Source organism: Perca fluviatilis, chromosome 7 (assembly GCF_010015445.1).
Source record: "Perca fluviatilis chromosome 7, GENO_Pfluv_1.0, whole genome shotgun sequence".
Lineage (NCBI taxonomy): Eukaryota > Metazoa > Chordata > Actinopteri > Perciformes > Percidae > Perca > Perca fluviatilis.
Window position 1 is genome coordinate 13,004,437 of NC_053118.1, and position 22,077 is coordinate 13,026,513.

At 39.5% G+C, this 22,077-nt stretch overlaps 1 protein-coding gene across 8 annotated transcripts in view; it reads left to right on the plus strand.

Moving 5' to 3' along the window:
- The window catches only part of ulk4 (unc-51 like kinase 4), a 102,320-nt gene that overhangs the window by 6,287 nt on the left and 73,956 nt on the right, over positions 1-22,077 (plus strand). For all 8 annotated transcript variants that reach the window (XM_039806747.1, XM_039806750.1, XM_039806745.1 and 5 more), the window contains 10 exons: positions 90-421; positions 920-989; positions 1,417-1,483; positions 1,837-1,929; positions 2,238-2,298; positions 2,453-2,652; positions 5,212-5,258; positions 6,057-6,135; positions 13,098-13,205; positions 19,333-19,416. In XM_039806747.1, the coding sequence (XP_039662681.1) occupies positions 90-421; positions 920-989; positions 1,417-1,483; positions 1,837-1,929; positions 2,238-2,298; positions 2,453-2,652; positions 5,212-5,258; positions 6,057-6,135; positions 13,098-13,205; positions 19,333-19,416 (1,141 nt within the window). The remainder of the gene's footprint in view (positions 1-89; positions 422-919; positions 990-1,416; positions 1,484-1,836; positions 1,930-2,237; positions 2,299-2,452; positions 2,653-5,211; positions 5,259-6,056; positions 6,136-13,097; positions 13,206-19,332; positions 19,417-22,077) is intronic.

The window sequence follows — 22,077 nt, forward strand, 5'->3', positions numbered from 1 at the left end:
TTTAATCAATAAAGTTCATATGCTGCATTTTTTCCCCTCAGTTGAATAGTTTGTGTTAGTAGGTTTTTTTTCTTCCAATATCTTCACAGACAAACAAGGATCCCTGACCCTGACCCTCCAGGAAAGGCAGACAAGCTTCCCAACAGCCATTCGGCCATCACCCAGCCAGCCCATACGATTTCTAAGACACTAATATCATCACAGACAACAGCTGCAACAACTTATAGACCATCTGACAGAAGGATTGATTGCCAACAAGCTGTCAGACACACAACCTGTGGAGCCTTAGTGAACAGCCAGGGGTTGGATAGAAAGATGGGAAAGGAGAGAGGAGAGGAGGAGGCAAAGACAGAACATGAATCCAAGCTAACTGGGGCCCAGATGTTTCACACACTGCAGCCCAATAAGTCATTCATACTAGGTAAGACATTCATATGTCGATGTTTATGTGTTGTAGGCTGGACATGGGAGTTTAATACTTGGCCACTACAGGCCAAGGTCATTTTGAAATATGATATAAACCACTATCATACCCCTAATGCAAGGCTGTTTTTCAGCAGCAGCATTGAGAAATTGCTACTTAATATTGTTGAAAGGACAGTCACAACAGGCATGATCAGCAAACCTTTTACTGCATAAACATAGAATATTTAATACGGGTTACATTCCTTTACAACCCTTTTTCTGTTTTGTTTAACCATAACAGTTGTATGAACATGGCTGTAGTAATCTGGTTTTCTAGATAAGCCAATTTTGTTCTATGTTCTATTTCTTTCCCTTCAGCTGCAAACATCTGATTAAAATGCATGCTCCATCTTTTACCTGTGTGGCCTTTACCAGGCATGCGTCTGAGACACGTATCATAATGTACTTTAGAAAATCGGATTTCGTACAGTATCTTTGGTGCTTCCTTCTCCAGATAACGTATCAGAGCTCAGGCCAAAGAGTGGTATGGATGAGGACAACACTGAAGCCATTTTTCTGCTCAGGTATTCAGATCAGTCTCTCTGCTGCCTGTCCTCCTGTTTTGCCAGGGTTTGCCTGGGTCACAGGGTTATAGCTGTTCTGCCAGGGTTGTCTACTTGTTTTACCCTAAGCTAATTGATGGCCTCGTTCATTTCTTCTTTCTGAAGAAGAATGTGAATCAAGTGTTACACAAAATAATCTAATTTAAACTCTATCCAAACTCTTATATTGCATATACACATCTGCAAATATTCTACAGGATAATAGTATAATACAGCACTGTAAATTTAGAATGAGTGGCCCCAGTGGTAACACATCTATCCTTAGCAATACTATGCTCTACCAATTAAGATACAGTACATGGGCTCAGCCTTATGCCTCATATATCCAATGTCCTCATTATAAGCAGCCAGCAATATTTTTTTATTATCTTTTTGTTGTTTTTTCTAGCTCCTGTGCCAACTCAAGGAGAAGCTGCAGTATCTCAGACTCTCCGAACCTGATCCCTACGCCTCAGGTTACTGCCACTATACTGTTGATTCTGAAATCTGCAAGAACATGTACACAGCAGAGACGAGTGGTTCATGCTAATATAACTCAACTTTATTTATACAGCACCTTTCATGCAAACATGCAGCCCAAAGTGCTTCACAGTGCAAAATTAAGACAACACAGATGAAAAAAGATTAGTAACTGGTAAATTGGCAACTTAGTTACCATGCCTAAACCCAGTTACACAAAATATATTCACTTATATGTCTAACATTAAAGACATGTTATCCTCTGCTTCCATCTACTGGTGTGCCTTGTGAACGTCACTCCTCTTCTGCTGAGGTTGACTCTTCTTTCTTTCGTTTCCCCTCCACCAAGACCAGTACTGATACAGACATCATATCCTGTGTGAAAGCTCTTCTTCATACTGACTTTGATCTGACTGTCACCCCAATCATGGACAACCCCAAGGTACAGACATGCACTATTATTGGACAGAGATACTTAAAATACATAGATTTGACCTTTAATGATCTTCAGTAGTAATTGTCCTTGTGAAGACTCTTTCCCTATAAACTCCTCTTAGAATTAAATTGTGTGAGTTAAACAATATTAGACAACAACATTTGTGAAAACTGGGTTTTAAAGTTTTATGTAAATCTTTCACTGTAATGAAAATGGAACATAGTTAAATAGCTACAGTACATTCAAATTGTGATATGGCGATTAGACGGCTCATACTGACACTTACTGTGTTGTGTTCTCTTTCTGTTTACCAGATTCTTAAGAGTCCTCCTGTGCGATTTGATCCCAAGACCCTTTGTGTACCGTCCTATTCAGGTTGGTACTAAGTTTATTTTTGATTTATGTTGTTTTTTGAGGCAGTATCAAGTGAGATTTTATCAGTTTCCTATAGAAAGTGCAGAGGATCTATGGAGTGTGGGGTCATTGGCCCCAATCTGTCTTGAGGCTGACTTTTTCTCCTCTCCTCCAGTTCAGAAGCTGCAGTCCCTGAGCGATGAAGAATGGACTTTCTTCCTGTTACAGCTTTGTTCATCCCTTGAAGAACAGAACCCCTCTGCTGCTCCTTCTCCTCACTCCACAGCCACTCGCTCCAGACTTAACCTGCTGTGCTACCTCTGCTGTGTGGTTGGCCACAAAGTCATTGCTAACAGGCTGATGAACTCAACACTGGTAGGAAAACATGCATTTACTTAGGATACCTGTTAAAATATTGGCCCCATTTTGACCTGGTATTAAAACCGATCTGAGTGATCAGATCAAAGTACAGGTGGGAATGCACCGCATTGATTGAGATCCAATCAGTCGGACCAAATTTGGAGGTGGTCTGGGCCACATGTGGTCACATATGGGCACCTTCTTATAGCAGTGTGCATGCACTTGTGTCCTGGGCCACATTAAGGACCGCCTACTCAACTGTGAACGGAACTACATACTCATTTGAAGTATTTCTCATGTCAAAGAAACCACTGAGAGTGAATTGTGTGTTTTGGATTTAATTATACTGTCAGTGTTTGTGTTCCGGTGCTGCCTGCTCTTATATCCCCGGTGTCTGGAAAAACTGTGAAAGGGTTTAATTTCCCATAAATTATTCACAATAAAAGCCCCCTGTTATTTTGTTATGTAAAAGCTTTTATAATGAAGCAGCAAAATCCGGAAATGTTGAGCCCCATCGAGACACACACACAATTCTGCACAAACAGTTATATTTTATTATAACATTTGTTGTCATTTGTTGACAACAAATGAGATGAAAAGACCAAAGCTGTCTCTCAATACTTTCCAACATTCCTAAGCCCATTTATTTCTACTGAAAACATCAATCTTTAACATGCGTATAGGATGTCTGTTCAAGTCAGTCTTAAAACAATTTGTAGTAAATGAATGCACCTTTACTTACGTATTTACATGACCTGTAGTATGTTCAGTATGAACTGTGTACTACTAGAAAAAATACAGACTATCACCAGCCTTAACCTTTAATCAATTAGTAGTTTTTTACAGATTACTTTGTTGCTGCATTATGACCTCACAATCACTATATTTGACTACAATATCCCTAAAAGCATGTTTTGGGTGTATTTATATCAATCTGGGGATAATAATCAGGTGTCCACTTGTATAACTTATTTTAAAATGTACCACAGCACATACAGTAATGCTATGCGACGTCCCAAACTGGACACATCTGAGAGTAACTTTTATTTCATGTAAAATGTGAATATTTCAATGGATATTCCAAATATATTTAAGACTTAACCTATAATGAACTGTGTGTGTGTAATTTTCTGCTTTGGTAGGACAGGCACGCACACACACACACACACACACACACACACACACACACACACACACACACACACACACACACACACACACACACACACACATCCACCCTTCCACCCATCCACCTGTGTCCCTGCCTGCCTGTGCGCGCATCCCGTGCATGCGCCCGCGGCCGTGCGCGTCGCTCCTCCTTGTGAATCCTAAATAGTGTGCCGAGCCGCAGAGCTGGATAGCATCGCAGGGTGTCCGGTGCCAGACTGGGGCAAAGACCACTATAGGAGCCGTTAGCGCGGATACCACTGCCCACCGGCCTGGGAGTGCATCATCCCTTTATCACTAATAAATCACTGTTCTGTATTATCAACGTTTCATTCCTTTGAAGACATTTGGCAGAGCAGCATTGTTTTTTTTTACCAAGATGGATTGCTTTTATGAACTTCTACCATCTAGCCTACTTTTAGTTCTCAACACATCTCTGTTTCAGCCCCCCCTCCCCTTTCCCCTTCTCACACAGCTTCGGTGCACTGCACCTTCTCAGCAACCAGGGGCGCCTGCAGCTGCGCCAGTGAAATGATAGATAATAGAAAACCGCTTGCACGCAGAGGATTTAAAAAAAATGTTGTGCCGCGCCCCATGTGTCATGAAAAAATGCCCGCTTCGCTTGTGCCAAAAAACGCTACTGGACGAGCTGTCCACTTGTGTTTGGATCACTCAGATTGGATTTTAATACCAGGTGAAAACAGGCTCTACTTTTTCCCCTTTGTGTGTGTACACTGTAAACATACAGTATTATAACTTTTTATTTAATCACTTTTTGTTTTCCTTAATCCTCAGTCCTTGTGCTCCCTCTCTGACACATATGTCAATCACATTTGTCAGCAAAGAGCTACACCAGGAACATGTTACATGCGCAAGGTTCTTGCTATTGCTTCCAGCTATTGCTTCCAGCTAGTCATTAGTCAGTTGGGAGTCATTTGTGCAGTGATAAGGACATAGTCCCATACAATTATTCAAGGTTAAAAAAAGGACTTCTCTTTTTTGTCTGACTTTGAACATAAAATACCTGAGAACATACATTTTTCGACATTAAGAATTCAGTTGTAACAAAACCTGAAAACATCAACTCAAAAATAATGTTTTGATTTTGACTACTTTTAAGATATATCAGTACTGCTACATTATTAAATGGTGTGAAAATAGTTTTGTCCACATCGCTCATCTGTTTTATTAACCCATCAGACTTAAATCAAATGTACAATTGTTTAACAAACGTAGCTAATTTTATTTGAATTTAATTAAGTTTATTAAAATGTTCGATGAATCTCAAACCCATGTTTTGCTGTCATGTAACATAATTTCTTACATGTTAGGATCTTAATCGTGTGTGTCTTTCTTCTTTCTCTCTAAATTTGTCTCTAAAATCTACTTCTTCCTTCATTCATTCAGCTTCCAGTGTTGACCCAGCAATTACGACAAGCTCCTAACTGGGATGTGTAAGTATGTATTCTCTCTTTTAGCCACGGAGCATAATTGTGCCCCTTGCAGCAATGCAGTGTTTACTACCGATACACAGTAGAAATGAAAACTAAAAGAATCATTGGTGGAGCTGAACTACAAGCAATTAAGACTGGGATACCCAAGATGTGGTTATGATGATGTTATGATGCTTTACATATTAGTGATTGAACATACTATTTTGGATAGTCCTGTGTTGATATGCAAACAGAAAATCAACAGTTTTCACATCTAAAATGGAAGTCTCTGTCTGTCCTTTTGATTTTCTCAACAACCGTTCATCCAATCAACTTCACACTTGGCAGGTGTATTGCTAAGGACCCCTGGAAGTGCAGCGTTGAGTGTGAGCTTTTGAGATCTACAGGACTTATTTATTAGTAGTGCGTTATTTACACACTGTGGTGAATTGAGAGACGACCCCTGTTAACCGTTACACCGCTGAACGGCATGCTGGGTACAGCTTACACTTCATAGCTCGCTACAGTACATTCAAGAACAGATGAAGAAAGAGAGACCGGTGATTTTAGATTGCAGCAAACTCAAACATTTCAAGCATCAGTGGTGTAACTTTCAGAAAGAAAGCTTTTGTTTCCGGGAATAGCCTAGCCGTTAGCAAATGCAAATCCTCTAGCATTGCTAGGGTACGCAACTATGTCATATCAGGTATATTGCTCAGGACCCAAGGAAGCGCAGTCGAGTGTGAAGTTGGATGAACGGTTTTGAGCGGGCACTGCACTAGTTTTTCACTAAATGAAAATAATACAAATGTTTTCCAGACGGAGCAAGGTTCTTAGAGTGATGGGTCTGCTGGCTCTGCACTGTACTGAACTGGGAGAGGACAGTCTTGTTTCTGAGGTCTGGAATGCACGCAAGCATGCACGCACGCACACACAAACACACACGCAGGCAGGCAGGCAGGCACACACACACACACACGCACACACAAGCACACACACACAGAGGTCCCATACACTACTGTTCTGTTACTATTATCATCATAATATCAGGGCATCTCGATGTAACAATACATTAAAGGCTTCTTATCTTATACCAACACGCATCCACCATAGACTGTAAACTGTAAAGACTGTCCACTTCCTCCCACTGTACAAAATCAATTTTCTGATTGGTCGAAGGACTATCCAATTGCGCCCAGAGGCATTTGAGCGGCGTCCGTTGGTGACGCCACTTTGGAAATGAGCTGTGAATGAAGCTTGCCCAGACCCACTCTCAGTTACAACTGAGAAGGGTCTGGTTTCAACCAGGCTAAAGATCTACCTAAAATGACAGAAATTTCAATGATATATTGTTTCCACTACAAGCTCACATTTAGTGTTAATTTTCTCTGTTTATTGAGTCTTCAGTGGCTAGTGCAGCATAACAAAAGCATAAAACAAATCACTCTAAAAAAAATAAGAAACCAGGTAAATGGTTATAGTCATATTAAAGTGTTCAGTAACAAGCCCTTCTGTATGGAGTTTGCATGTACTGTCTGTGTTAGCGTGAGTTTTCTCTGGGTCTTCTGGCTTCCTTCCCACTTGTTAGGTCAATGGTTTTTGACTCTAAATTGCTCGTAGGTGTTAATGTGGGCATGAATGGTTGTCTGTCTCTATCTACTGTATCTATGTGTCAGCCCTGTGATTGCCTGGCAACTTGTCCAGGGTGTACCCTGCTTCTCACCCAATGTCAGCTGGGATCGGCTCCAACCCCCCTGCGACTCTATAGGATAAACGCTTACACATAATATATGGATGAATAGATGGAATTTGCAAACCTTTGCAAAAAATGTTGAGGACTTAAAACCTGCAGTACCAGTTTACACCATGATGTGACAGTACATACCAGCAGATGGAAATAAAATATGAATGCACATTTATCCATAAGAACATAAAACATAAGAACAATAAGTGCAATACTGCACACAGTATGTATAGTTTTTTTCTTAATTTACAATAAGTCCTGCTTATGTTTTTTGTAATTTTATTATAGATATGTATTTTTGTTTGATTGTTATCCCTGCTTTTGTCATGTTAAGGGGCATATCCCCAATAATTAAAACTTTACACTCAACATGAAAGGGAACTAACAAGATTTGGATGGGAATACCTGTGCTGTCCCCACTAGTACCTTATACGCTTATAGTACTAGTGGGTACCAGCAGGTGGCATTAAAAACCTACAAGGCAAGAAGTCATTTATTAGCCTCAGAGATGAAAACACTTTTTCTTTCTTTCTTTCTTTCTTTCTTTCTTTCTTTCTTTCTTTCTTTCTTTCTTTCTTTCTTTCTTCACGCGCACACAGTCTTGCTGGCTTTTACTAGGTTGTGCTTTGCTTATACAGTACATTATTCCGAAATGTTTGTTTTATTTTACAGTTTGATAAAATCGGTTCTAAAAATGTGCTCTTTGTAATCATACGATGTATAGTAATATGAGTTAAAATTATTACATGTGGAGTTCCACCTTATGAAAATGCTAATTATGACAACTGGAAGTGGTTGTAATGCTACTGTAACTTTTGTGGTAACTATTTATGTAGCTACAGGTCTTTATTGCTTTTGCAGATTATTTAGTTTATATATATATATATATATATATATATATATATATATATATATATATATATATATATATATATATATATATATATATATATATATATATATATATATATATATATATATGAGTTATAGTTTATTAGGTACACCTTGCTAAAACTAATGCAGTCGAATAGTGTATAATTTTATTGATATAACCCAATATCACAAATTTGTCTCAAGGGGCTTTCTGTACGGCATACGACAGTCTCTATTCTTAGACCTCAATTCTGAAGGAAAACTCCAAAACCCCTTTCATCGGGGGAAAAATGGAAGAAACCTCGGGAAGAGCAACAGATGAGGGATCCCTCCTCCAGGACGGATAGAAATTGTAAAGCCCCTTGAAGCAAATATGTGGTTTGTGTAATTGCTTGTATAAATAAAATTGACTTGACTATTAGACTGCTTTAATTGTATCTAGGTGTACCTAATTAACTGACAACTGAATGTACGTAGCTATCACTCTAATATCCATAATCATATTAAAGAAAGTGCTGTAAGGTAATAAGACACACTTGTCTGCACACAAATCACAGACTTCAGATACTTTACTGAGCCCCCCCCCCTCAAAATACACACACACACACACACACACACACACACACACACACACACACACACACACACACACACACACACACACACACACACACACATTCAAACCAAGCGGTGTTAAACTAATTCAACGTAAAAGCAGTTTTGTATGGAGGTGAGATTTAGAGCCTCTCTTCCTTATTTGATCCAAAACAGAACTAAAGACCTTTTTCCTGTCCCTCTACTCATCTTTGTCTCTTAGTTCTTAACCCACATATGCTCTCTTTCCTGGTTTGTCTTTTTCTTCTCTCTTTCTCCACTTGTTCTGACAGTTTACTGCTACAGAGTCGTCACGGCAATTTACAAAATGGCCGGCTGTGGCATAGCAGTGTTTTTTCGGTACGCTTGTTGTTGAAGACAAATGGCGGAACATTTTTTCGCTACCCTCCTAACCTTCCTGCTACCCCAGCTACCGTAGGATGACAAATTGTTAAGAAAAGGATAAAGCTGTACATTTGTGCCTGTGTGTCTGTTTATTTCTATGACTGTGTGTGTCCATCTACAGACTCAGCCTCAGCAGGGGTTTTGTGTGTGTGTGTGTGTGTGTGTGGGGGCATGTTTTGTGTGTGCGCTCAGCACAGAGTTTTCTGTGTGTCTGTCTTCTGTTTTCCTATTTTTTGTGTGTGTGCATGCACATGGCAAATGTTCTGTTTGTGTGTATTGTCATGTTGTAGAAGCTTGCTGTAATGCTTACAGATGACCAATAAAACAGCACATACTTGCGTTTTCACACACATTGTGTGTGTTGTCTCAGCAGGGGTTCTCCTGCTGCAATCCTGCTGATTGCGGAGTGTCAGGGCTGGGTTTAGTTACCATGGTAACGCCGATATGCTGGCGACCCCACCAAAACTAAAACAAAAAAAACTACTAAACAAAACACACATAAACACGCACACACACATGCACATACATACTGTCTGTCTCTCTTTCCGTCTCACTATTTCCTTTCCGTCTGTCCACCTGCTGATATATCTTTCTGTCTCTCCTCGAATAGAATGAAATGAGAATAACATTTTCTGGGTTAATGTTACTAATGCAAGCTTGCTGCTTTCCTTATGCGACGTAGGGAAGCTGTGCTTAAAAAACCAACTGGATATAATTTTCCTCTTTACTTATCATCACTTATAAAGTTTTCTGTGGCTTTTACAGCGGTTTAGCTGGTGAAGCTTCCACTGTGCAGGGTCTTTCATGGGGATATGGAGTCTTAAAGCATTCTAAAAGCTCAGAGCAATTTTTAGGAACACACATCCAGAGGGCATTGGCTCCAGTAAGACACTACTCAAAGCGTTTGTGAATACAATACACTTGTGTTGTGTAAATATCTGACAAATAATAAATTATGATTAAAGAAAACCCGGTAACACTTACTATGAGGCCCAAGTTACTATAAGTGGTCATTGTTTGCTTTAATTAAAGTGAAAACATATAATCTGTGCAAGAACAACACAAAAAATGTTATAATGTATTTATTTGTTTAACGGGTCATAACAGAAACTGAGTACTCCAATTTGACAACTTTTTGATGATAAACAATTGAATGATGGACATTTCACTAATGCAATGTAAAAACTCAAAACTAGTATGGATGAATACACTTATGGTCAAACAGAATATATAGCAGTATTGTGTCCTGGAGACATTTGGTGAAGATATTTACGTCCAACTGCGCTAATCTACGTCCAACATTCCTTGAATTAGTTTTTTGATTCATTAACAGAACTGTTTAACTTAATTTGCATGTATATTTGAGCCATGTTTTTGTTGTCTTGTTTTACCATTTGACATACATATCTGCTACAGGACACTTCAGAACATATATACATTTTTCAAGGGTGGATCTGTGGACAACTGAGTACAAAGCTAGCTAGTAATTTTAGAAAGTTAAGCAAAGCTGGGCGCTTAAAGATAAGAGAGTTACCTCTGACTGCAATGCTGCAATACTGCTTTCTATGTCAGTCTCTTCCCTCACCTCAGCAGAGATAAGCTTTGTATAAACTGTTAAATAATGTACAGTTCCTTCTTTATAGCATCGATAATCCACCAGCCTCTGTTTTCTTTCTTAACACATCTGTCCCAAGTGTAGACATACAGTAACTGCCCATGTGCACTATTTGTATGTTATATTTGTGTGTACTGTATGTGTGAGACTTCTGTGTGCTGTGTTGGGGCGTCTTTATTCTCTGCGCCACTATATTAGTGTTGTTTATGCATGTTAATTAAGTGCATAGGTTTATGTTTTCGTGTGTGCATTCATGTGCATTATTTGATCTGAGGGAGTGTTGATGCTGAGATAATGATAATGTGTTCCAGGAGGGAAAATAGTTTTGTGTGCGTGCACATGCGTTTTGTTTGCTTTTCCACTCTGGCTCATTGCACAGGGGTGCCTTTCAGCCTCCGCAGCTGCATGACCTGTTTCAAACACACCCCAGAATCTCAGCTATCCACTCAGCCATTTATGTTATTAGCAGGTGTAGCTCAGGAATGGAGTGAAGAAGGAGAACGGATAGTAATAATGTGGGAGAGAGGCAGAAAGCCAACAGCAGTTTCTTATACAGTACATACCGTATCTACCATCACAAACTCGGTTAGTAGTGAAACAACGTGGTATGAGTTTTTATTTTATGTATAAATAAGTTTAAATTAGGTTAACTAAAATATTGGCTTCTGTCCTAGTCTAAAAGTGTATAGGCAATAAAGTTTGCACCTAATCAGGATTCTGGTGGCAAACTGATAGTGTACCATGCTCATTGATGGCTCAGCAAGAGGATACACCACGGTTCTTGGGCAGAAATAAAAGGAATGGATAAGTCTTCTGGGAAAGGGGAAGATGAACATGACAAACAGACTGTTACCACTTCTCACCCTACAACGAGAAAGAGAGACAGAAGGTGAGAGACAGTGAATGCAAGCTAATGTGAGAGAAAGCTATAGGTGAGAGGGAGAAGGGGGAAGAGTGAGAGATTATGTGATACATAAGAGGGCAATTCAAAATAGAGCAGGAAGAGAAAAGACAAGTAGAATGAAAAACAATATAGGAAAGAGAGAAAACAGAGATGGAAATAGAAAGCGTGTAGAGGGAGAGATAGAGAAGTGAGGCAGAACTTGCATCAGATCACAGAGGGGGAAAGATGGCAGTAATGCTAATGCCAGGAAGCAGCCAGCAAGCAAGGCTGTCTGCATATACTTAACTATGTGTGTGAGTGTGGTGTGCATTCCTTACAAGTGCATATGATTGCAAGAATGTGTGTACCTAGTTATGTGTGTGCACATATTTAATGCTCTGAATACACGCATTTGTGTATAAATGCATTTGTGCGTGTGTCCCTTACATGTATTTTGGTGTGTGTGAATGCATTTTTTGTGTTTTTTCTCCCTCTTATCCAACCATTTGTTTGCCCTATTTCCCTTTTCTCTGCATCTTTCTTTTCTTCATTAATCTTTATGTTTTATGCATTCCCTCTTCTTCTTTCTTTTCACTGTTGTTTCATTCTTCTTTTCTCAGTCTACCCCCTGCTCCTCACTCTTTAAACTTTCTGATTTGACCCTTACCTCTCTTTAGTTTCTCTAATTTTTTGGTCAGATACAGAAAAGATTCATCCCCAAGAGTTTCATTTAAAGTAGTATATTCTGTATACGGAATGTCTTCAACCATTGAATCACAATGAGACTACTTTGTACTGTAGTTTGTGGTGGTTTTACTACCTTTATTGTACTGTGTTGTGTTTTTGTATGATCCTCCACTTTCAGGACAATCTGTAGCAGGACAATCACAGACATCACTAAATACACTGCATAAGTATTAGGTTCAAAGAAGTGAAAGGCAGTCTTCCCAAGTTCAGTATTTACCTGAGTGGTAGTTAAAAAAGGCCTGAGATCTAGTTTGGTGAGCAGTGGTTTTAAATGTGAAAAGAGAGTGATAGACTGAGGCATTTATTTCAGGAGACTTTTTATAAGTAAAAACGATAAAATAAAGTTGAACTGCATCATGTTTTTATAAGGTAGAGCAAGCAGCATAGGAATAATGATATCTCCATAGTCAGGCACAGACATGATTTTTAGCATAGATATTTTATCTTTAGTTTCTGTGCCAGTTGCCCCACATCCTGTTTAATGTGTGAGACTGCTGTCTAGCCGAATGTCAAGGTATTTACATTTACATTTTCAATTTCAGTTCCATTAATTTTATGGATGGCAGGGAGATTTGAACTGGAATCTATAGTTCTTGAGAATAAAACCGATTTTGTATTGTCAATACTCAATACAAGCTTGAGATCAGGCTCATTTTGTTCAAATTTGTCTGAAGAACATTAAAGGCATATTTCAATTGTATATTTGCAACCACTAATTAGATAATTTATAGGAGTTTATCTCAATTTGCCCCATTTCTCCAAATTCTGAGACTTCATATGAAGAAATAGGCTACTACCTTTGTGAAATTTTATACATACTTGAAATAGTTAAATGCTATTGACACCATCTTAGAGAGCTGTAAATTTACATTTTCTTGGCATACATTTTAAATTTCATAGAGCATGAAATCTAGTTTTTTATTATTATGATTTTTTTTTAATTTGATTTTGCAACAATAAAATAGTGCTGTTGAAACTATGTCTCTTCTCTCTTTCCAGGCTGTGTCCACATTGATAGACCTGTTGAGAGATAACCTGAAGAATAGCAAAATAAAGCAGTTCCTGCTGCCACCACTCGGGGAGATCCTCTACCTCATCGCCTCTCAGGTAGACTGCATCACAGAAGCCAATATGAAGAGACATTTTTAAAGAGACAGAGAAACTGTAGTTGATTGATCTAAAGAAACATTTTAATGGACCCAAACACAAACTATATAAGTGAGGAAGGGGTGCACATGTGCTCTTGCTTGCATACATACAAAGGGCACGGATTGCAGCCGTTTGGTATAAGTCTTTTATAAGTCTTATTAATTTCGTCTCTTCCGCCTGACTGTGTTTGGGAAGTTAGATACATGAAGACAAAAAAGAAAGAGGTACCAATCATTCACTGACTCACTCTTTGTGCCAAATCTTTGGGAAAGTATCCCTGACTGTTTGACTTCTTGTTCTTAGTCTAATTAGGGTATTGAATTCAGCATTTTGATATAATCAATGTCCCATAGTGTGGCAGGATCAATAATGAAATATCAGTGCTGTCAATATTGCTGAGGCTTTCATATGTACTAGACCTGCTAATGAAATAATCGGCAACAGTCACTAAATCAAATGGTTGATTCATATTATTACATGTTATGAGAAATACAATGAATACAGTGATTCACTCGCTGCTAACCCTGCTAATAAATGACAACCTCCAATGTGATATCACGACTTGCGTAAACATACGCGTAAACATGCACGCCACTTTCCACAAGCCAAGTGGCGTGTTATCTGTACGCATTTTGAGCTATCCGCGTGTATGTCTACGCTCTATACAGGGATCGGCAGTCTGCAACGTCACAGCATAAACATACACGCCGCTTTCTAAAGCCACGTGGTGTGTTATCGCGAGGCTATGGTTGGGTTTAGGAAACGTCACACGTGGGTTGGGTTTAGGAAAAGAAGAACCAGTTGGGTTTAGGAAAAGAACAAACATGGAAAGGAAACCTCACACGCAGGACACGATCCCCGCTCTCCTGGGTGAAAGTCCTGTGTTTGACCCATCCTCCACCCTGAACAACCTCTCTACGCGGATTTTCGCCCTTTCATACTACTCGCTACGGCGTCAATTCACACGCAATCGCAAGGTAATGTAAGTCAATGGAGGCCAAAACAGCGTTGATAAACAGGGTTAGGGTTAGGGGTTTTGATAACACGCCAACAATGGCATACGAGTTGGCGTGTCATACATACGCCACTTCATGAGATCAGTCTGCAACCTCAAACAATAGGATGGCAAACTAAATTTGCTCACCTCTGGTTTGCTCTTCAAATAATGTGCAAACTGCACTTAAAACAAACTAACCCATAACACTGTTTATGTAGCATGGACCTTACACTTCTACGCTGTCAGGTTGCCCCCAAGAGACGGCTTTTAAAATATGAAAAATCATCTTTCTGAATGAATGAATCAAGCACAACTCTGATGCCAAATGCCCGAAAGATCAAAACACATTTTCTTATTACTTCAGCGAGAAAGACCAATCTTGAGTGAAGTGCATGGAGCTGAGTGCTGTCCTGTCATTAGGTAATGGACTTTAAATTTACGTGCTGAGTAAATTGAATTTAAAGCGAATTGAACCCCAGCCGTGAAAATTACGAGTGAAGGAGTCCTCATTTGACTTCATTAGAAAAGTTGAACCCAATTTATTTCTGGTTAACCTCGATCTAGCCAGGCAAGTCAATTAAGTGTAAGATTTTTGTTTACAAGACTGATTGATAACCTTCAAAAATCGATCGCCCCGCCTGATTACACTTATTATCTCCTGACGCCATAGGGAATCTCATCAGTGTCCTCTAGAAGCTCTTAATGAATTGACTTCTCTGCTTCTGCAAGAGCTAGTGTTTTTCCATGGATGCCAGTGTGTTCTTAAACAATAACGCTATAATTAACGCTATAATTAATTGATTCCTGTACCTCCCCTTTAGAATTCAGGGTCAATTGTTGAACAGTACCTTAAAAGTGTAAATGTTTGTCAGGAAGTTACAGTAAAAAAATCTAAATCAAAAGCTAAATTAAAGAAAAATTAGCAAGACATTAAAAAACGTCTTTTGTTCCAGCATAAATAGGGGCAGTGTTGTTTTGAATGCACTGCCACAGTTTTATGGTGACAAAGTATACTTGATTTGAGTAATTCCACAATTGATGAATCAAATGGTATAATTAAGTATAATCGAATAAATGAGGATTAGATTGATGAGTAATAAAATATGTACCTCAAGATATTGGTAACTGTTGTAAACCATGAAATATATTTGTACCTCAGGAGTAAAGCCAAAGCAGTATTGTTTCACTTAATTAACCTTTAAAAGTTGAGGCCTCTCCTACTACAGAGAAACGACTGCATACTTTTGTAACAAGAAGGCTAAGGGACGGTTCGGTATTTATGGAATGGACCACCGGAGGAAAATAGGGGAGGGTCATGTATTTTTATTCTTTGTTGAGGGGAGGGTCAACCAACATTTTTCAGTCCAGACGGGGAGGACGGGGGTCAGAAAATTTTCAAAGTGTCTTGTTTGGTGCATATTTTTCCATGTAGCTCTTAGTCTCGGCCCTCCTTCGCTACCAGATGGGTCTGACCCATGAGTTTGCTGGGGGCAGGAGGAGCTGCCCCCCTGGTGGCTGAAACGGATAATTGCATTGTTTAATAATTACTCTGGCATGACCAGATATTTTATAAATATCTTAAATAACACAAAACAACAACATTTTGGTAGGTAATACTTCTGATTTCATATACTGCTTTAGTAAAAAAAAATATTTCCTGCCTGACGATGCGAGCAGCAGGACGTAAAAAATGAAAATGAATGTTGCTAGTCTGGACATCTTACCGTGCCAAGGTTGCAATAAAGGTTTCCAAAATGCTACATTTGATGTCAGCTTACTAATTGATTGCGGGTTTTGTGTAGATTTGGACTTACGTTTACCACTCTGTTTTAACGGCGAAGTGGAGGAAGCCTAGTGACGAGTCCATAGCAACCAGTTTGTGTGTTGAATGTTACCCAGAGTGCCTTGCTGAATAGTCTCAATATTTTATTGTTTTATTTCATGTGAATACTAGTTTACTAGAGGAGTAACTTAATATTTGAAGTAATGCAGTAATGCAGGAAGTGTGCATTTAGTTTCCATGCTTATTGTGTTTCAACAACACTGTGAGTAAATCTACTGAAATGGCCACCACACCATAACAGAGGAGTGGGATGCGTCAGATGAGAAAGCAGAGGTTCAGTTACGTATGTCACTGCTGTAAAAAAGCAATGGTAATCTGTATATCATCATAGAAAGGGTCATAGAAATGTTTTTACTGGCGAGGGGAGGGTCATGTCTATTTTGACTAACGGTCCAGAAACTCCTCCGGTGGCCCCTTAAATAAATAACGAACGGTCCCTAAACAACTTGGTTGCTTGTAGGCCTGTCTGTAATACAATTATAACTTGTACATATAGTGGCACAGAAGAGCTCACATTACTTGTGTTGTACAGTCCCTGTGATGCCTGTTATTTTTAGAATAGATAGTAGATGCTTTTACTTTTTTAGAAATATTTTCATGGACTCACCGCTTACTGTATTGTTGATAAGCTGCCAAAATGTGTCACTGGTAGAGCTCTTAAAACCACAGACAGTTATATACTGCTATGACCTACACATACACACACACACACACACACACACACACACACACACACACACACACACACACACACACACACACGTATATATAATCCCTAAACACTCTGGCTTGCTTTTTTTTGGTGCCAGTAATTTGCTGTCGTGCCTTCTAGGGTTTTCTGTGTGTTAATTTAGTATTGGCACTTTAAAATAAACCCAGAAATGCTCAGTGACAATTTTATCTTTCGCTCTATTGTCAAGATTAGAGAGCCCTTAGTGCAAGCTTCTTTTGTTAAGCGATGGTAGTGATCAGTTAGAGGTTAGTAGTACCGGCTTCTTGTAAGACTAACTGCTTGTCTGCTTTGGTTTGAGGATTGGATTTAAAAAAGAATCTTCAGCTGTTTGTGTTATTCAGTCAATGGCAGTTTAGTAAAGTAATTGATAGCTCTAGAAACCCAGTAATTATTTAATTTGTAAAGTTACGTGTTTTATGATTTCTGTGGTGGACTGGCAGGTTGGCTGTCAGGTGGGTTTTCTGGTCAGTGTCAATGACCAGCAGCATTGCTGCCTCTAATCTCAAGGTTAGATATAACTTAGATACGACCACAGAAACATGAACTTTTATTAGACTTTGGATAAATAATTTTAAGTTTGAAACAAAACATGAGCAGACTATATTCCCATATGGTAAGTACAGTTGGGTATGTTGATATTTTTCCTAAAATAGTACATGATCACAAACGACAACAGAAGGCTTACTGAAATAGTACATGACCACAGAAAACAGATTCAATTCTCTGAGGCATCATTTACAGCACATGATGTTGAAACCCTTCACTGAATGCAATAATAACATAATAAGTTCTTTGAACACCATCAATACCTTCATTAAAACCATTTCTAATGAAAATCCCAAACACAGGATGTCAACTCATTCTGACAGGTGGAATCACCTTTTTTGTTTAATGGCAGGAGAAACAGTTTTATTTGAGAAATGTGGAATGGCTGTTTAAGTGTCCCCCAGGTAAAACCAGCCACTTTTCTCCGCTCTTCTTCTGCAGCACCAGTCAATGACAATGATTAGCTATAGCCTTCAGTGCTGTCTTTATCCTCAAGGTTAGATATAGCCTAAAGCCTAGCACAGTAGCAATGGAATGGGGCATTGTTTTAACTAGTACAGTGCCCGTTGAAAATGTGCCTGTTTGGAACGGGCTGATTGCTTGGCCATTGCTTGGTATTGCTGCTTGTAGAATTCTTCAAAACCAAATTGTAACCCAAAATTACTTACAGAAGGACCCCAAACCACTTAATATGCACTTCCGCTGTATAGCCTACTACTGACTTACAGTGTAGTCTACCTCTAAATCAGAGGAAGACATTGTACTACTGTATTTACCTGACAGAGAATGTTGCAGATTCAGAATGTATTCACAAAATATCACAATGAAAATGTGGATTAATCAGACATTAGCCTCATGGACTCATGGCAGTGCGCTACCCACCTGGCCTGTTATGAGAGCCAATCAGCACATAGCTGCGCTTATATCTGGGGGAGGGGGGGTGTTGTCTCGTGTCGTATGATCGTTAACAGGTTTAGTGGCTTGACGGTTAACGGTGAAGTAGGGGATTTGATTCTCGGGGTATTTTGGCGACAGTAATGTTATTAGTGTTGTTAGTTAGCAGTAGACTTAATTAACCCGACCCAGGGTGAGTCTGATGAAAAGTGCTGTGTCAGCCCGGTTCAACTCTGAGATTTTCTCACATTGCAGGAATAATCTCCGAGATAACGTTATGTTCTGCCTCTGTTTAGAAGTGGTGAATGTATGCTACAGCTCACAGCAACTTAATACTATATAGTGTCTGGCTTTTGTTTGATATTTAGTGTTGGCAAATGGCTTTTTATTGAGTTTCTACCTCTTATGTAAAACTGAGAAAAAAGATTACAGTAAGTAGACAAACACGACAAATGAAATCAAACCTTATGTATGATGGTCACACATAAGGGATGTTAATAATTAACCGTTATCCAACAATAAGAATTTTGGCTGATTAATACTATCAGTTAAACAATATTATTAAAACAGAAATAAAGAGTAATTAAAAAAATGTTTTTGGCATTGCAAAAGAGACATAGGCTATGCAATCTACTTATTTAACTGCTAGTTAACTTGTTAATACTAACTTTGCACTAGCGAGTTGGCCTAGTATGCCAGGGTTGACCATCGGTCAGAAAAAAAAATTCTAAATTAGCTGTCCTATCACTTGTATGTTTCTAAGTAAAATCAATATTGAAGATTTTTTTTTTTACAAATAACTATTTGAATAGTTATGAAAGCATGCTCATGCATAGACATGGTAACCAAGTAATCAAGATGTCATGGCTCCTCTTGCTCCCTTCTACCCTCCCCTACTTGGTCTTTTCTTGCCCTTTCCCTTACTCCTCTCTACTTGCATCTCCTCCATGTTATCTCTCTGCCTTTCTCTAACTCCCACCCTACTCCTCCACTGCCCCCCACCCCCCTTTGTACCCCATCCTCCTCTATCCTCTCACCCTTTCTCACTGACTTTTCTATGTCTCTCTATCAGGAGGAGAAGAGAGGCTCCCCAGAGGGACTGTGGTTCGTTCCCGCTGCCGCCTACACTGGCTTAATGAGGAGCCTGCGGGAAGGGGTGAGTGTCTCTGTGTATGTCTGCGTGTGTCTGTTTTTGTGCCTGTGTAGCTGTGACTAAGTCTCTCTCACTGTGTGTGCCTGCAAGTGTGTCTGTGTGCGAGTGTGTGGCAGGGGATCCCTGTGAACAGTAATGATGAGGCAGCTGTGGGGGCCTAAAGCGTTGTTTGCCAGCTGCAAGTCAAGGGCATGCAGAGCAGTCACACACACACATGCACACACGCACACTCTTACCTGCATTAAACACAACCCTTTACTGCTCAGCAGCCTGACCTCAGCAGCAATTAGGACCCTCCAGAAACACACATACAGTAGATGGAGCAGAAATACAGCCAGAAAAATATAGATAGCTTTTTCCTTTTTGCTGGCTTTTTTTTAATTATGCTTCCCCTCTCATATTAGTCTGTCATAAAAAAGAAACATGAGATATTATGACTTTGGTTGGTATAATAGTTTGACAAAAATGACATGTATGTCTCCAATGATAAAGTGGTGTTCTAAAATATGTTAAGAAATAGAGGTAATGTATCAATGTTGGCATCATGCTACTGACAATTAGAGATTAACCTAGGTCTTTTTTTGGTTCGGACCCTGTGCTTCTTAACTTCAGCAATAAGTGCCTGTATTTTCTCCTTTAAGGAAGGGTTGGTAATGTTGAAAAGCTAGCAAGATTTGAAAGTAGCGTGTCCTCGGGGCTCCGTCTAACCCCTTCCCCTGCCCTCCGGGCTCCGACCCACACACAGACATGCACGAGCATCGCTGTGTCTCTGCTTCAGAGCACAGCAGAGAAAGGACTGCAAATTTACTTCATGTCTCATTCACCGGTAAGCAAACCTAATATTATCAGACAGATTGTTTAAAGCAAACATGGTAGCAATGCTGTAACAACGCGCATTGAGCTCAGGCTTGTACACGGGAGGGGTAGAGTATGCGCAGTGGGGCAAGGAGGCATTTCATTGGTTCTTTCAAAGCGGACCGCAAGGCAGTGCCTGTGTGGTCACGCAAGGAGAGCGGGCGGTGAGAGTAGCGTATGAGTGCAGTGTGATGAAAAGCGAGAGGAAAAAGGGATAGCAAAGACGATGTAAAGTGAGATAAAAGTGAACAATAAAACCTCAAGCTTGAGCTTCTCAAGACACAGTGGCTTCATACTGCTGTTAAAGTGAAGGACGTTACCCCCCCTAAAAAAACATTGGCTTAAACCTTACAACATATGTTGCACCAGTGTGTGTGTTTCCATTTCAGCTCAATGTGAGAGTCTGTACTGCGTTTTTTGCAGCACCGTCATTTACAGTCACGCTGCTTTCTCTCCTCTCCTTTGATCTATTTCACAGACAGTTCAGAAAGCTCTATTGTCAATAAAGTAAAAAAAAAAAAAACTTTACCGACAACACCATATTGGTAGGCATTTTACAGGATTACAGCAGCTACAGATGATGGATCTTTTTCGCTCCTTTTTCAGAGCCCATAAGCCTAGCACAGTAGCAATGGAATAGGTCATTGTTTTAATGAAAAGATACTTAGACATAGAAATAAGAATGTAAGACTGGTTTGACTGGAATGACAATATATAGCATATTTTGTCAGGAAAGAAGTACACATTTTCGTTAGTTATTTATTGCTTTCAGGGTGTAAAGACCATTTCAAACAATAAAAAAGTGTATATTGAGAATAGTTACCAACCCTGCCTTTAATTCATTGTAACTGGAAGAAATTTAGGGTTTAAACATTGGCTTGTTTTTGTATCAAATTGTGTACAGCAGAGTGCTTCCATATCATATTATTGTCTTCTCTGTAGTGTTGGCCATTGCTGCTGAATAAGTAGAATTGTGGTAGGGGGTGAGACTGATAAATATAGTGAACAGGTGAGAGAAGCGGATGGATGGATTGATATTGTTTTGTCTTTCAGAGGTAGAAGGGGTCTTACTGTGGTGGCCTGCTATAGCAGAATTAATATAGATAAAACTCTGCACAGTTGTCAGCTAGTACCTACTGTTGCTTCATTACCACTGGTGGGGGGTTGGGGGGGATAGATGAACAGAGGACGGGTGTGTGACAGGAACAGGGAGAGGGGTTGAGGGGAGGAGAGAGGTTGACTTATTTATCATTATTGAGTTGAGCTGTGAGAGTAGAACGTGTACACACACACACACTCCCTCCCTCCCTCCCTCCCTTAGGGACCAGACACTCATCCCCAGACCCAACCTGCCTCCCTCTCTTTCCCTCTCACCATCCTTTCCCCTTCCTCTCTCCACCCTGTCTCTCTTCCTCCCTCTCTGACTGGCTGGGTTTCCCGTGGATGCACAAGTATATTTGCTTTTATATTACAGCGGTCTAAATAGTCTAACTTTGTCTCATGGGCATTCCATCTCCTGGAGTTAACAAGATGGTTACACTATACTATAGCTTACTATACTTCCACAGACATATATTATATCATTATATCATATATTTGCAATGTTGAGATTAGGGGTGGGACAAAATATAAATACGGCAATACGTTGTTATTCGTGCAATACGATAATCGATACTATGGCGCCAAATATCGACATTTTAATTAATAAAATAAGGCGCTCTAAATAAATTTCCCTGCTCCCAGCATCGCTAATTTATCTCACAATTTCTGTATCGTGATATTATTGGTATGGTGAGCCATGTATTGCAT